This window comes from Erythrolamprus reginae, chromosome Z, assembly GCF_031021105.1.
Source record: "Erythrolamprus reginae isolate rEryReg1 chromosome Z, rEryReg1.hap1, whole genome shotgun sequence".
NCBI lineage: Eukaryota > Metazoa > Chordata > Lepidosauria > Squamata > Dipsadidae > Erythrolamprus > Erythrolamprus reginae.
In genome coordinates, this window is record NC_091963.1 from 147,679,504 (window position 1) to 147,697,051 (window position 17,548).

Sequence of the window (17,548 nt, forward strand, 5' to 3'; positions counted from 1 at the left end):
AGAATGCCTGAAAAAAGGAGGATGATGCAAACGACTTTGAATTGCAGAATAACAGAGTTGAAAGGGACCTTAGAAACATAGAAGACTGACCGCAGAAAAAGACCTCATGGTCCATCTAGTCTGCCCTTATACTATTTTCTGTATTTTATCTTAGGATGGATATATGTTTATCCCAGGCATGTTTAAATTCAGTGACTGTGGATTTATCAACCACGTCTGCTGGAACTTTGTTCCAAGCATCTACTACCCCACTCAGCAGTAGTGACTGCAAAAGAGATCTTGGAGTCTTGGTGGACAATCAACTAAACATGAGTCAGCAATGTGCAGCAGCAGCCAAAAAAGCCAACTCAATCCTAAGCTGCATCAACAGAGGAATACGCTCCAAGACCAGGGAAGTACTAATACCACTCTACTATGCCCTGGTCAGACCCCACCTGGAGTACTGCATCCAATTCTGGTCACCTCACTACAAAAAAGACATTGAAACTCTGGAGAAGGTGCAAAAAAGAGCAACCAAAATGATTAGGGGACTCGAAACCAAGACTTACGAAGAGAGATTGAGAGAACTGGGCATGGGCAGCCTAGAAAAAAGAAGGTCTAGAGAGGACATGATAGCAGTTTACAGATACTTGAGGGGTTGCCACGGTGAGGAGGGGGTCTCTTTATTCCCCAGGGCACCAGAGGGCCGGACGAGGAACAATGGTTGGAAGCTGACCAAGGAGAGATTCAACCTGGAAATAAGGAAGAACTTCCTGACGATCAGAGCGATCAACCAATGGAACTGCCTGCCAGGGGAGGTGGTGAACTCCCCAACTCTGGACACCTTCAAGAGGAGACTGGACTTCCATTTGGCTGGGGTGCTGTAGGGTTTCCTGCTCAGGCAGGGGGTTGGACTCGATGACCTAACGGTCCCTTTCAACTCTATTAATAAATAAATAAAAATAAATACTCTTTCAGTAAAATCATATTTTCTCACGTTGCTTTTGATCTTTCCCCCAACTAACTTCAGATTGTGGCCCCTTGTTGTTGTGTTCACTTTCCTATTAAAAACACTTCCCTCCTGGACCTTATTTAACCCTTTGACATATTAGAGGTCTTCTAGTCCAGCCTGCTGTTTGAGGTTTAATTCTAGGTCAGGGATGTAAACCTTTTTTTGGCTTGTGTGCCAAATGGGTGTGTATGTGCATGTGCTAGCATGCATACAAGTGCCCACATTCATTCATTCCCTCTCCAAGCGTGTGCATTCCCCCCTATGCTGCCCCTGCACATGCACACGATCCCCTCCACCCACGCATCTGGTCACCGCACCTCAAGAAGGCTATGAATTGGAAAAGGTGCAAAAAAGGGCAACAAGAATGATGAAGGAAATGGAGCCCCTCCCTTATGAAACCAGGTTGCAATGCCTTGGTCTCTTCAGCCTTGAAAGACGGCGTTTAAGGGGTGACTTGATCGAAGTGTATAAAATCATGCATGGGATAGAAAAGGTGGATAGAGAAAAAATATTTTCTCTATCATACAATACTAGGACGAGGGGGCCCTCCCTAAAGCTCATAGGTAGGAAAGTGAGGACAAATAAAGGGAAATATTTCTTCACCCAGAGGGTCGCTGGTTGATGGAATTCCCTTCCAGAAGAGGTCGTGACAGCTGTCAGCTTTGAGAGCTTCAAGGCAGGATTAGACAGATTCATGGATGCCAAGTGTATCCATGGTGGTTATTGAAACGGATGTCCATGTGCCGCCTCTATGTTGGTTGAGGCAGGCAGGATTCCCTTGAATGCCATTTGTTGAGGGTCAAGGGAAAGGGAGGGTCTTGCCTTCTCTTTCTGCTCAAGAACCCCATGGACAATTGGTGGGCCACTGTGTGACATAGAATTCAATTCAATTCAATTTATTAAATTTGTATGCCGCCCCTCTCCGAAGACTCGGGGTGGCTCACAACAATAATAAAAACAATATTCCAGCGAAAAACAAATCTAATATTAAAAAGCACATAAAACGCTATCATATATAAAAAAGCAAACAACATATACATACCCAAACATAAATATAAAAAAGCCTGGGGGAAAGGTGTCTCAACTCCCCCATGCCTGGCGGTATAGATGGGTCTTGAGTAATTTACGAAAGACAAGGAGTGTGGGGGCAGTTCTAATCTCCGGGGGGAGTTGATTCCAGAGGGCTGGGGCTGCCACAGAGAAGGCTCTTCCCCTGGGGCCCGCCAAATGACATTGTTTGGTCAACGGGACCCGGAGAAGGCCAAGTCTGTGGGACCTTATCGGTCGCTGGGATTCGTGCGGTAGCAGGCGGTTCTGGAGGTACTCTGGTCCAATGCCATGCAGGGCTTTAAAGGTCATAACCAACACTTTGAATTGTGACCGGAAACTGATCGGCAGCCAATGCAGGCCAATGCTGGACTCGATGGGCTTTGGCCTGATTCAGCAGGGCTCTTCTTAGGTTCTTATGCACACAGGCCTCACTAAAGACTGGGACGGTTTGCCTGTTGGGCTGTTTTTTGCCCTCTGAAGCTTCAGAGAAGCCTCCTGAAGCATCCAGAGGGCAAAACGGCCTTCCCCAAGGCCAAAAATCAGCTGACTAGCACACACGTGTGCTGGAGCTGACCCAGGGCAACGCCTCTCATGCCCTCCAATATAGCTCCGCATGCCCTAGGTTTGCCATCACAGTTCTAGATCTTTCTCCGCTGACATCATTCAAGAGAATGAACCGTTGGTGTTTCTCAACTGGGGCAGCTTTAAGACGGGTGGACTTCAACTCCCAGAATTCCTCAGCCAAAGCAAATTCTGTGAGGCAAAAGAATACTCTTTGCTGGCTGTGGAATTCTGGGAGTTGAAGTCCGCCAGGCTTAAAGTTGCCAAGATTGGAGACCCTTGTTCTCAACCTTAGGTACTTTAAGATGGGTGGACTTCAACTCCCAGAATTCTCCAGCCTGCTTTGCATAACTCTGGAATTCTGGGACTTGAAGTCCACTCATCTTGAAGGGAACGGAATGATTCTAATCTTGTTCGAAATTCAAAGCATTCACCAGAAAATTAACCCAGAGTCTCCATTTTGATTTCAATGGAAAGAATCCATCTTCTTTTTAAACCGGAGAATTTAGTCTTTTGAACCGAGAGCCATCTTTTTAAACCGAGTCCAGTGCCTGCAAAGCCATGGGGGCTTGTGGGAGTTGAAGTCAGTGTTCCCTCTAATTTTTTTTGGGGGGGGGGCGGAAAAGTATAGTGTCTGAGCGGCAGTCCCTTCAGGACTGGGCGGCACAGAAACAATAAATAAATAAATAAATAAATAAATAAACAAACAAACAAACAAAAAACCCACCCTGTTTTGCCTCAGAGAATTTCAAAATAAAATACTGTACTGTGTGTCTATAACAGTGAGCTCATAATAGGGCAACTCTATCAATATCAAAATGCCACTTAAATAGTTGAGCTAGTTTCAAACTAGATTTTGATTTTCTTTCTCTCTTCCTTACTCCCATTCTTTTTCTTTCTCTTTTCCTTCCTCTCTTTTTTCTATCTGTTTCTCTCTCTTCCTCTCTTCCTCTCTCTCTCCTTCCCTCTCACTCTTTCCCTCTCGGCTTCTGGGCAGGTTTGGAAAACTCTGAGTTGATGATGATTTTTAAGTGAGCGATTGCTCACTGCTCAGCTTAGAGGGAACTATGGTTGAAGTCCACACATCTTTCTCAGCTTTGCCAAGGCTGAGAGACACTGAACTAAACCAAATGGAACCAAAATCCAGAATGTAAAAAACAAAACAAAAACCATATTTAAAAAAACATTTTTGATCAACCTTATTAGAAATTGCATGACTCACTGGTTGGGGGCGGGAGCTACCCCAAGTGTTTGAGGGAATTGGGCTGATTTTAAAATGACCACGTTTCTTGTCCTCATTGTGTCTCCTGCTTTGGTTTGGCAGGGATTTTGGGAGAAAAGAGGGTAAAGGGATCAGAAAGAAATGAAATAAGCCCTGATGATACACCAGGGAATCAACCTATTCTCCAAAGCACCCGAGGGTAGAACAAGAAACAAGGGGTGGAAAGTAAACAAGGAGAGAAGCAACTTAAAATTTAGGAGAAATTTCCTGACAGTTGGAATAATTAATCATTGAATTAAATTGTAAATTCTCCAACAGTGGAAGTTTTTAAGATGTCTGAAGTGTTGTAGAGTTTCCTGCCTAAGCAGGGAGTTGGACTAGAAAACCTCCAAGGTCCTTCCAACTCTGTTTTCTATTCTATTCTATTCTATTCTATTCTATTCTATTCTACTCTATTCCATTCCATTCCATATTATCCTATCCTATCTTTTCCTGTTTTCATTCTATTCTATTCTATTCTATCTATTCTATTCTAATCTATTCTGTTCTAATCTATTCCATTCCATTCTATTACATATTATCTATCCTATCCTATCTTATCCTGCTTTCATTCTATTCTATTCTATTCTATTCTAATCTATTCTATTCTAATCTATTCCATTCCATTCTATTACATATTATCTATCCTATCCTGTTTTCATTCTATTCTATTCTATTCTTTCTATTCTATTCTATTTGAATCTATTCTATTCTAATCTATTCCATTCCATTCTATTCCATATTATCTATCCTATCCTATCCTATCCTATACTATAAGAGCAAGAAGTTATAGCTATAGCTATAAGAACTATAAAAGCCCTCCTTTCCTTTTACATATGCACACACGTTTCTAACCACTACCACCCCGACAATAAGGACTAGTAACTTAGGGGTTTGTTTGACCCTGCACTAAAAAATCATTTAATGCTGAGCTCTGGGCTTTTGATGAATTAGGCTGCCTAACAAGTACCTGAGGTGATCGTATTTTCGGAAAAGGGTGTTGTATTCCACCGCTCTCTGCTGTAATTCCACATCGTGGCAGCTACAATAAATAGAAACCAGGCTCCGAATCCGGCTTTGATTTGGGAAACAGGAGAGAGAAAAATAAAGAGAAAAAGGAAGTTACTATCTCTTTTCTATGCCTCTTGATACGCCAGTCCCCGAGGCCCTACTTCCGGGCAGTTTGCAGGCAGTCCTCGACTTATGACCACAATGGAAACTGGTGTTTTGGTCGCTAAGTGATGCAGCCATTAAGTGAATGAGCGAGCAGGTGAACAACTTTTACAACCATTGATGTTGTGGTCATTAAGCGGACCTGGCTTCCCTCACCGATTGCTCGTCTGGGAAGGTGACAAACTGCAGTCATGTGACCGCAGGAGGTTGTGACCGTCATAAAGGGGAGTCAGTTGCCAGGCAACCAAAACACGGTCACGTGATCGTGGAGACGTATGCAGCCATTAGAAGCCCCTCAAAACAGGTCTTAAGTAAACATTGAGGAGCTCCGTTGTAACTTTGAACAATCGATAAGTTACTGGTCATAAATTAAGCATTGCGTGTATCTATCAGGGCCTGTTATTTACCTCAGAAAGACAAAATTTCCATTAGAAGCCCCTCAAAATAGGTCTTAAGTAAACATTGAGGAGCTCCGTTGTAACTTTGAACAATCGATAAATTACCAGTCATAAATTAAGCATTGCATGTATCTATCAGGGCCTGCTATTTACCTCAGAAAGACAAAACTTCCTGCAAGAACAAGGCCCTATCACAACTTTAAGCCCGCTTCAAAAAGTGGTTTTTAACCAGCTCCAATTTTCAGTTCATCATGCAGTTAACTCCCATAATCCTTTGCCAGCTAGGGATTATGGGGGTTAACAGTTTCCCATTCTGAGTCAGAGTGGTGGGCAAGGGCAAGGAAATCGTAAAAGGGTTTGTCCCACTGACAGCTGGGAAGTTCTACTAGCCACCCACATCGTGGTGCTCTCACCTGAGGTAAAAAGTGTGTTATGGCGGCCTCTAGTGTCAGAGGAGAGAAAATTCATATTTTCCAGCCCAGGATGAAAATACAGTGATACCTCGTCATACAAACTTTTCGAGATACAAACCTGGGGTTTAAGATTTTTTTTGCCTCTTCTACCAAATTCTTTTCACCTTACAAACCCGAGCCACCGCCACTGGGATGCCCCACCTCCGGACTTCTGTTGCCAGCGAAGCGCCTGTTTTTGCGCTGCTGGGATTCCCCTAAGGCTCCCCTCCATGGAAAACACCACCTCCGGACTTCTGTGTTTTTGCGATGCTGCAGGTAAATCCCAGCAGCGCAAAAATGGGCGCTTCGCTGGCAACGGAAGTCCGGAGGTGGGGTTTCCCAGCGAGAGGAGCTTGAGCGAAATCGCAGCATCACAAAAACATAGGAGTCCTCGGGGTTTCGAGGACTTCTGTGTTTTTGCGATGCTGCAATTTCGCTGAGGCTCCCCTCACTGGAAACCCACCTCCGGACTTCCGTTGAAGGCGAAGCACCCGTTTTTGCACTGCTGGGATTCCCCTGCTGAGATTCCCCTGCAGCACGGGGAATCCCCAGGTGGAGTTTCCCATGGAGGAGAGCCTCAGGGGAATCCCAGCAGTGCAAAAACAGGCGCTTCGGCTGGCAAAAGGGGTGAGTTTTGGGCTTGCATGCATTAATCGCTTTCCCATTGATTCTTATGGGGAACATTGTTTCGTCTTACAAACTTTTCACCTTTCAAACCTCATCCCGGAAGCAATTAAGTTCATAAGACGAGGTATCATTGTATTTTACAGGTAATACCCTTGCTCACTCGGCGACCATTCGATTTTTAACAACAGACCTCCCCAAAGGTACTTACTACCTACCCTCAAAGTTTTGAATAATCGTGGTGGTCGCTTGAGGACCAGGGCAGTCACTTAACAACCGTGATGGTCACTCGGTCGCAAAAAAGTTATAAAATCAGGTCGGTCGTGTGCCTGACCCATTTTACGACCGTCACAACTTCCGACCGGAATAAGCAGGTTCCATTAAGTAACCCATCACTGCACAAGAAGGAATCCACAAAACTGTAAACTGAGTTTGGTCGGATGATGCATTTAAGATCCCCTCCCCCAACCTTACGGAACAATTCTGTTTGTCGGGAATCAACGATAGGATCATTTTTTCCCCTGCACTCACTTAATGTCGGCGTCCTGGAAGCGCGTCCCAAGCTTCATGAGGGCAGTGAGGGCGTAGGCCCGGGTGGAGGGCAGGGACAGATGTGACTGGAGGACGCGTTCCAGTAAACTCAGAACGTCCTCGGTGTCCACCTGAGAAGACAAAAAGTGACACAGCACAACGAGGATCAACAGCTACTCCAATTGTTGGCTGAGCAGGCTCCAAAACAGCCAGGAAAATAATTGAAGCCTGGTCAGACAACAGGAGTGCTGATTTACCTCAGTTTATTAAATACTTAGGAAGGAAGGCTTGGCCACACAAGGAAACAACAACCAACAATGCAATAGCTGGCCGTCATCATCAATGCAATCTACATCTAAAAAGCTACTTGTCAGGCCAAACTCTACAATACATTTTCTCTCTCCATAACGGGACACACTTTTTTTCTTGAGGGGAGGCTGCCTGTCAGGCTGAAACCATCGTGGACTTAGACATTTTGGCCTGCCACATTTTAGAATGCATTCTTGTTGTGGGAATTTGCGAGGGGCTGCTGCACGAGGGATGTAGAGATGTAGCCATAACAAATTCCTTTTAGATTCCCAAGGTCATCCTGTGTTCAGCACCTGCCCGGAAGCTGATGGGAGTAAAGGACGCATTGGTAGAAGACTGGTCAACGTGATGAACTTGTGGGTGTGGGAACAAGGGAATTAACTTTAAACTGGGTTATTCATGAGGATCAACTTCCCTGTCATGGATTCTCACCATCGGATCTTGAAGATCTCACCTGCTGTGGTTCCACCTCGTTGCAATTCCCGTCAAGAAGCAAGTGTCCGTATTCGCCAAGGCACCAGGTAGCCACTTGGACCAAAGGTTGCTGTGACAGGACACAAACGGAGGCAAAAGTATAGCTATTATGCCACCGTATCCATGTGGTCCTCAGATTTATGACCCTTCATTTAGCTCAAAAAAAGTAACTACGGACCAGTTCTTGCAGTGTCACGCAATCGCAATTCTTGGACTTGCCCACCTGGTGCATATTTGCAGCTGCCTGGGGTTTGAGCGTTCCTCTTTTTCAGCCAGCTTTCAAGAAGCAAAGTCTGGATTCGCTTAATGACCCTGTGATTTGCTTAACGACAGTGGTGAAAAGGTCATCAAATTGGATGGGTTCCCACACTGGAACCTGTTAGTGATGGTTTTATGTTAAGACAGCCATAAAATGAGTCACCCACACGAAATCCCCAACTTGATTACCTTCTTTTGCGACTGTCATTAAGTAACCATTGTGGCTGTTAAGTGACTGCTATGTTCCTTAAGTGACTATGTCGGTCATTATTGGAAGCAGGGTGTAAGTATTCTGCGGAGCTCCGTTATTAACATTAAACAATTGCTAGGTGACCCACTTGTAACTCCAAGACTATAATATTTACTTTTCACCCTGGGCCAAAAACTGAGTGGAGTTCTCGCCTCACAATGAGGAGGCTGTGAGTTCAATTCTAGGTAGAGAAATACATCTTTTTCTGGATACAATGAGTATATACTGTATCTGCTGAACAAAACTCTGCATTGGTAACAGGAAAGGCATCCGACCAGTAAACACTCGGAGGTGACTGGGTAAACACCAGTCACTTAACACAAGGCCAGTGTTTCTCAATTATTTTCTGTTGCGCCACCTCCAGGAAGAAGTAAACATTTAATGCCCCCCTGCAAACTCTCCGCCGGGACAATTGTTTGCAATATTCAGCATGTTTTTGCTGAAAAAACTCAAACGGCTTATCAGCGTGATTGGGGTATAATGTGTTTAACTGACGCCTTAATTTACATTTTCACACACAGTAAACATACCGGTCTTTCCTCGTCTCCCACCATAGTCACAGTAAAGCCAAGCGCTACCTACGCTTTGCCCTATTTCCTCGTCTTAGCTTTCGGGAGACTTATGTTTGTCTCATTATCTCCGTCTCTCTCCTCCTTTCTTTTCATCCCTGTTAAATATTTTCCCACGGTGTCTCTTAAGGTTTTGTTGTCTCCATTTCCTATCTCTTACTCTGTCCTGGGTGCTTTTGTTTGGTGCAAAAAACTCCTACTCACTGCGGCAAAAGAAAAAGCATTTTCCCCGGAGTCACATGCCCCCTGGCAATGCTCCGTGCTCCCCCCCCCATGGCGGGCCGCCCCACTATATGAGAAACACTGGTTTAGGTCAAAGCAGTGATGGTGAATCCTTTTTGGCTCGGGTGCCAAAAGAGTGTGGGCGCACATGTGCAATAGTGGCTGCACACATGCCCACACTCACAATGCAGTACCCTACACGGCACGTGGGCACAACCCTCCCGCTCCCTCCTCCCGCGCACATGGACACAGGCCTTGATGAAGTCTACCAGATATCCGCTAGGCCGGTTGGGCCATTTTTCGCCAATCCCAAGGCTAAGGAAAGTCTCCTGAACCCTGGTGACAGTGAAAAATGGGCAAATGGCCCAACCGGAAGTTTCATCTGGCCTGTTGGGCCATTTTACACCATCCCCAGGGTTCAGGAGGCTTTCCTGAAGCTTGGGGAGAGTGAAAACAGCCAAAAAGAAGGCCAAAAATCAGCTAGCCAACTCACGCATGTGCGCGCTGGAGCTGAGCTAGGGCAACGCCACACGTGCTCTCAGATGTGGCTCTGTGTGCCACTTGTGGCACGTGTGTCATAAGTTCACCATCACTGGGCCAGGGTGTCAAACTGGATTTCTTGGAGGGCTGAATTAGTTAGTTGTTGTCTGCGGGCCGGCCAAGTGGAGGGGGAGGGAAGATGGAATGGATGCATCCTGCAGTACCCTATTGGACAAAATAGTGTGTAGGAGGAGCCATGGGTGACCCCCTCCCTCTGTATCCTGTTTTTCCAGCTTTGATAGCCTCCTGCAGCCCCCCGCTGGCCAAAATGTGCACCATCCAGGCTGAAAACAGGGCACAAAGACCCCTCCCGAGCCCCTCCCCCATTCAAATTTGGCCATCCAGATGCTGCAGATGTCCAGGCTAAAAATGGGGGGAGGAGATGACTGCACCCCATTTTTGCTCGCAGAACCATTGCGGGCTGGTCCAATTTCCAGGTTAGCCCCATGGGCCAAATCTAAGGTGAGCGGAAGGTCAGATGGCCTGCCAGTCTTGAGTTCAATACACTTGGTATAATAATAATAATAAATAATAATAATAACAATAATAATAACAACAACAACAACAATAATAATAATAATAATAATAATAACAACAAAACAACAACAAACAACAACAACAACAACAACAACAACAACAATAATAATAATAATAATAATAATAATAATAATTATTATTATTATTATTATTATTATTATTATTATTATTATTAATTAGATTTGTATGCCGCCCCTCTCCAAGGACTCGGAGCGGCTCACAACAGCAAAGCCTTAGGACAGTGATGGTAAACCTTGTTTTTCCTCAGGTGCCAAAAGCATGTGCACACCCATAATTCAATGTCCCACCACCATCCTGCACATGCATACACAACCTCTCTGGGCTGCCTCACCCCCCCATGCATGCGTGCACAACCCTACTCGCCCCATTTCTCAACTTCCAGTGGGCCCGGTAGACCTATTTTTTGCCCTCCCCCAGGTTCCAGAGGCTTCCCTGGAGCCTAAGGAAGGCAAAAACGGCCTCCCCTGCCCCCCTGGAGGCTCTCAGGAGGACAAAAACGCTCTGCCAGAGCCTTTGCGCAAGTTGAAAATCAGCTGGCCAGGAACTGAACTAGAGAATTCAATTCAATTCAATTCAATTTATTGGATTTATATGCCGCCCCTCTCTGAAAACTCGGGGCGGCAAACAACAGTCATGAACAATATACATGAACAATATACAGTAAAAAATCCAATACTAAAAACTAACTTAAAACCCCTAAATGTATAAAACCAACATACGTACAAACATACCATACATACAGTTGTATCAGCCTAGGGGGGGGGAAGAAGTCTTAATTCCCCCATGCCTGGCGGCAGAGGTGGGTTTTGAGTAGCTTATGAAAGGCAAGGAGGGTAGGGGCAGTTCTAATCTCTGGGGGGAGTTGGTTCCAGAGGGCCGGGGCCGCCACAGAGAAGGCTCTTCTCCTGGGCCCCGCCAAGTGGCATTGTTTCGTTGACGGGACCCGGAGAAGACCCACTCTGTGGGACCTAACTGGCCGCTGGGATTCGTGCAGCAGAAGGCGGTCCCGGAGAAACGACTCACATGCTGGCACATATGGTTCCATGTGCCACCTGTGGCACACATGCCATAGGTTTGTTTGTTTGTTTGTTTGTTTGTTTGTTTACTTACTTACTTACTTACTTACTTACTTACTTACTTACTTACTTACTTACTTACTTACTTACTTACTTATTTATTAGATTTGTATGCCGCCCTCTCCATAGACTCGGGGCGGCTAACAACAATAAAAAGACAATATGAACAAATCTAATATTAAAAGTAATGTAAAAAAACCCAATTTAAGAAACCAATCATACATACAGACATACCATGCATAAATTTTATAAGCCTAGGGGGAAGGGAATATCTCAGTTCCCCTATGCCTGACGACAGAGGTGGGTTTTAAGGAGCTTACAAAAGGCAAGGAGGGTGGGGCCAACTCAGATATCTGGGGAGAGTTGGTTCCAGAGGGTCGGGGCCACCACAGAGAAGGCTCTTCCCCTGGGTCCCGCCAAACGACATTGTTTAGTCGACGTGACCCGGAAAAGGCCAGCTCTGTGGGACCTAACTGGTCGCTGGGATTCGTGCGGCAGAAGACGGTCCCGGAGATATTCTGGTCCGATGCCACCCATCCAGACCCCAACAGACCCCAACAGCCTCCAGACACCGGCACATCACTTCCACTGCTTCACTGACTGGACAAGGGGTGGAGATGTAAAGCTGGGTATCATCTGCATATTAATGATACCTCACCCCATGCCCTTGGATGATCTCACCCAGTGGTTTCATGTAGATATTAAATAATAGGGGGGAGAGGACCAACCCCTGAGGTACCCCACAAGGGAGCGACCTAGAGGTCGACCTCTGACCCCCCACTAACACCAACAGTGCCTCCCACTCCCAACCCCTCCAGCCGGCGCAGAAGGATACCATGGTCGATGATATCGAAAGCCGCTGAGAGGTCAAGAAGCACCAGGACAGAGGATAAACCCCTGTCCCGGGCTCGCCAGAGATCATCCATCAGAGCGACCAAAGCAGTTTCCGTGCTGTAGCCGGGCCTGAATCCTGACTGTTGAGGGCCTAGGTTTGCCATCACGGCTATAGGACAACATGCAAATGCTGAAACAGATACATACCTGTGAGATATCTTGGCTCACTGCACCATATAGCTGATGCACAGCATAACTATGAAGGTCCTTGGCACCTCCAATCAGGTGAATGAGGTTGGGGACGGCGTCATCCCGGATGTAGGAGCCCGCCTGCCAAAGAGGTACTGGGAAGGTGACATTTGTTGACAGGATCCTCTTCGCTTACTCAGACTTTCATTACTCTCCCGCCAGGAGGAGCAAAAGGAAGATTCTTAACAAAAATCTCCCCTGCCTGCTCTACCAAATGCAACCTTCTAGAGGGCAGTAGCAGATTAATGTTATTTACGTCTCTCTGCTGCCACCCAGTGGACACCAAGGGATCCTTGCTCTTACCATGATCAGAATCTGGAGAATGGTATCAATATGCCACCGTTTGTTGGGCGCGAAACTACGAAAGGGAGTCAAAAGGCAGAAGAGAGCTCGTTAAGATTCATTCAGAGCTGGATATGTTTATCTTGCTCTCTGTCGCCCTCTTGCAGGCCAATGGTGGAATAATGACTCACTTCTCGGCAGCCAAGAACAATCCGGAAGCACACTCCGACTTCAGATCCGGCGTGCTGCTTTCCATGAAGGCCAGCAATTCCTTAGTGGTTGTGCGGATGTTAGCGTGGTTGATGAGTGATAAACTCAGCTGGAGGGCTCTCCTACAGAGCAAAAAATAAATAAAATAATCAGAAATACGATTTCCTATATATTAAAATTAGAACTTTCTCCCATCTCCGGGCCTTCAGTTCTCACCTTTTCACCGTCGAGTCGGGATCTGTCAAACAACCGAGGACGGTAGTTCGGTGTCTCTGGACAGCGTTGTTTTCCGTTTGCAACAATTTCTGGAGCGACGTGAGAGCCACATATCTAAACATTCCATCAATTCAAAGGTTAATCGGATCAATGCGGAATTAAGTCTTGCCTGCTCCGCTGCCCCCTGATGGAATTCTGGGCGGAAAAATGGCCATTTAGCTAAAATGGATTTGCTTCTTTCCTTCCCTCTCTTTCATCCTCTCCATTCCCTCCCTCTCTCTGCTTCCTTCATTCCCTTCCTCCTTCCCTCTCCTTCCTAAATTCCTTGATTTCTTTCTTTCCTCCCTCTACTTCCTTCTTTTCTTCTTTCCTTCCTTCCTCTCTTCTCTGCCTTCTTCACTCACATTCTTCCTCCTTTCCTTCCTTCTCTGTCTTCTTTACTCATTCTTCCTTCCTTCTTCACTCACACTTTCATTTCCTTCCTTCCTCTCTTCTTTGTCTTCTTTACTCACATTCTTCCTTTCCTTCCTTCCTTCTTCACTCACACTTTCATTTCCTTCCTTCATTTTTTCTCTGCCTTCTTCACTCACATTCTTCCTTCCTTCCTTTCCTTCTCTACCTTCTTCACTCACTCCTTTCCTTCCTTCCTTCCCTGTCTTCTTTACTCACATTCTTCTTTCCTTCCTTCCTTCTCTACCTTCTTCATTCACTCTCTCCTTTCCTTCCTTCTCTGTCTTCTTCACTCACATTCTCCCCTCCTTCCTTCCTTCCTTCCTTCCTTCCTTCCTTCTCTGTCTTCTTCACACACATTCTCCCTCCCTCCCTCCCTCCCTCCCTCCCTTCCTTCTTTGTCTTCTTCACTCACATTCTCCCTTGCTTCCTTCTGTTCTGCCTGGCCACGGACCAACCAGGAACTAAGTAAATGATCAAATACACACATGCAGGCTTGTAAAAATAAAACAAGGGTTGTTCTTTATATTCAGAAAACTGCAAACCACGGAGTTTCAGAGCAATGTTAGTTTAGAGTTCAATAGGTCAGAGTTAATTATTCCAGTCAGTGCAGAAGCCTTTCAGGCTTATGTCAGCCAGAAATAACTCACAGAAATAACTCATGACAGAATGTCCAGAAATCCACAGCAAACACGAAACCACAATTCAACAAACTTTCTTCAAAACTGAACAATAGACTCTCACACAAACCTCTCCAACCCTTTTTATCAAGGTTCCAGCAGCGTCATTAATTCTTATCACCTGTGACCTATAATCTGTTTCTGCGTTTGCACAGCTGGTCTTGTCCTCTCAGCATTCTCCGGACCCGAGCATTCAGAATAGGATTGTTCACTAACTCTTCCCCTTCTGAGTCAGATAAAACTCTGGCTGAAGATCAGACTGACTCCATTCCCCTCTCTGTCTCTCCAATCCCTTCCTGCTCATTTTCTCTCTCTGCCTCTCCTTCTGGTTCACTGTCTGATCCATCCTTCAGCTACACGGGTCTTCTGAAATCAGATGGCTCTCATTCATCTACGTCAAAATCAGTAGCCAAAGGAGCTGGCTTGAAGTCAACCTCAAACCTTCCCTATCTGCTGGACCTGACGGTCTCTGTGCATACTTCCTAAGGGAACTTTCTTCTGCTCTTGCTGAAACCTTAAGCATTATCTTCCAAAAATCCTTCAGGACCAGCATGCTCCCCAAGCTGTGGTCAAAAGCAATAGTCATCCCAATTTTCAAAAAAGGAGACCCTTCACTAGTGGACAACTACAGACCAATATCTCTCTGTTGCGTCCCTTGTAAAATCATGGAATCAATTATAAATCGATCAATCACCCTCTACTTAGAATCTAATAACCTACTCTCAAACAAACAATTTGGATTTAGAAAGAAATTATCCTGCAATCTACAACTACTTCACTGCAAAAACATTTGGACTACCCTCCTCGACCAAGGAAAATCCATTGATGCAATTTTTATAGACTTTTGCAAAGCCTTCGACTCAGTGGTCCACGACAAACTACTCCTAAAACTCAAATCCTATGGCATCTCAGGACTCCTCCACAACTGGATTACTGCATTCCTGTCAAATAGGCAACAAATTGTCAAAATTGGTAACGCCATCTCCACCCCCGCCCCTGTCATAAGCGGCGTTCCCCAGGGAAGCGTACTAGGTCCTACTCTCTTCATTCTCTACATCAATGATCTCTGTGACCATATCAAAAGCAACTGTGTTCTTTTTGCCGACGATGTGAAACTTTTCAACACCACTGATAACATACTCACTCTCCAAAAAGACCTGGACTTAGTCTCAGACTGGTCTAACACCTGGCAACTTCAAATATCAACCAACAAATGCTCTACCCTCCACATCAGCAAAAAGAATCCAAACCGCACATACGAACTGAATAAACAATCTCTCACTGCTAACCCACATTCTGTAAAAGACCTTGGAATACTAATATCGAATGACCTAAGTGCTAAAGCCCACTGCAACAATATCACCAAAAAAGCCTCTAGAGTTGTTAACCTGATCCTACGCAGCTTCTGCTCAGGCAATCTCACACTACTCACAAGAGCCTACAAAACTTTTGCCAGACCTATCCTAGACTACTGCTCATCTGTCTGGAACCCATACCACACCTCAGACATCAACACCCTTGAAAACGTCCAAAGATATTTCACCAGAAGAGCCCTTCACTCCTCCACTCGAAACAGAATATCCTATGAAAACAGACTAACAATCCTGGGCCTAGAAAGCCTAGAACTATGGCGCCTAAAACACGATCTGAGTATTGCCCACAAGATCATATGCTGCAATGTCTTACCAGTCAATGACTACTTCAGCTTCAACCGCAATAACACAAGAGCACGCAACAGATTCAAACTTAATACGAACCGCTCCAAACGTGACTGTAAAAAACATGATTTCAACAATCAAGTTATCGAAGCGTGGAACTCATTACCGGATTCAATAGTGTCAACCCCTAACCCCCAACATTTCTCCCTTAGACTCTCCACGATTGACCTCTCCAGGTTCCTAAGAGGCTAGTAAGGGGCATACATAAGTGCACTGGTGTGCCTTTCGTCCCCTGTCCAATTGTCTTTCCTTTCTCTCACTTATCATATATATTCTCTTCCTTTCGTATATCCTCTCCTCTAAGTTCACTTTCACCCTGTTTTATATTACCACATGTCTATTTTTCTTCATATGTATTTGTGTATTGGACAAATGAATAAATAAAAAAAATAAAAATAAACCACAACACCTTCCTTCCTTCTCTGCCTTCTTCACCCTTCATTCATTCATTTGTTCCCTCCCTCTTCACTCACATTCTCCCTTCCTTCCTTCCTTCCTTCCTTCCTTCCTTCCTTCCTTCCTTCCTTCCTTCCTTCCTTTCCTCCTCCCTCCCTCCCTTTTTCTATTCTTTTTTTGCTAGGAAAATATTCCAATTTTTTTCAATGAAATGCCAAATTTGAAGAACACACCATTGGCTCTTATTTCTCCCCAAGGTTCTATTCAGATAAGCAGCAAACCTAGGTTTTTAATCAGCCTGACCAGAATAGTTTTATCCCATCTGGATTTAAATTCCGATTTTCTTTTCTTTTTACCTGATATTTCTATCTTTGTTAAGGAGAAATCGCCCAAGGATATTTATCGCCAGGACCTGCGTATGAAAGGGGGAGGGGAAAAAACCAAGAATTTCCTTTAATTCTTAAAATGAATCTGACGTAAAGTGGGGTTAGGAAAGCAGATTGAGTCAAGGATAGTTTGTGGAACTACCTGACTCATGAATTTACAAAAGAGATGCTAACATTTGATGGAATTTGGTGTTAGACAAAGCTAACAATCCTTACAACACATGTCAGTGCTCAGAAACCTTGATTTGAGTTTAGCCGGCTGAGCTAAAGGGAGAAATGTTGGTTTAAATCAAACACTAACGTTTGCATTGTGCAATTGTGCAGTGTTCAATTTTACAGTACCCGCAATCCACTGGTAGACGGTATCCCCATGATTGTCAGCACCGTTTCATACAAGATTGCGTTGCCTACATTTCGCGTTGTTTCAGTGTTGGTTGCCACCTGAGTGAAGGAAAATAGAAAGCATCACCCCAAAACTTTTTAAAATAAGAATTTTGTCACTCAGCATTTTCTCCTTTTAATAAAAAAAATTATCACTCTGCATTTCTTCCAAAGCACACGATTATATTAAAAAAAATAATCTCAGGAGAATTCCCACGTTCTAAGACCTTTGGGAACGCGACAGAGGCTAAAAGACAGAATGTGTTGTGGTTGGCTCTGGGCCAGCCCCTGCAGCTGGGGATTTTGATGTTGATTGATTGATTGATTGATTGATTCATTCATTCATTTATTAGATTTGTATGCTGCCCCTCTCTGCAGACTCGGGCAGCTCACAACAATAACAAAAAATAATGTATCACAAAGCTAATATTAAAAACTCTTTAAAAAAC

General features: G+C 44.8%; 1 protein-coding gene across 1 annotated transcript in view; it reads right to left on the reverse strand.

Annotated features, from left to right (window-relative positions):
- Positions 1 to 17,548, reverse strand: part of AP1G2 (adaptor related protein complex 1 subunit gamma 2) — a 36,650-nt gene that overhangs the window by 7,476 nt on the left and 11,626 nt on the right. Inside the window, exons 9-17 of the mRNA XM_070730063.1 lie at positions 17,061 to 17,159; positions 16,689 to 16,744; positions 13,089 to 13,202; positions 12,854 to 12,994; positions 12,684 to 12,738; positions 12,339 to 12,461; positions 7,805 to 7,894; positions 7,042 to 7,172; positions 4,834 to 4,938 (exon numbers count right to left, since the gene is read on the reverse strand). Coding sequence (XP_070586164.1) covers positions 4,834 to 4,938; positions 7,042 to 7,172; positions 7,805 to 7,894; positions 12,339 to 12,461; positions 12,684 to 12,738; positions 12,854 to 12,994; positions 13,089 to 13,202; positions 16,689 to 16,744; positions 17,061 to 17,159 — 914 coding nt within the window. The remainder of the gene's footprint in view (positions 1 to 4,833; positions 4,939 to 7,041; positions 7,173 to 7,804; positions 7,895 to 12,338; positions 12,462 to 12,683; positions 12,739 to 12,853; positions 12,995 to 13,088; positions 13,203 to 16,688; positions 16,745 to 17,060; positions 17,160 to 17,548) is intronic.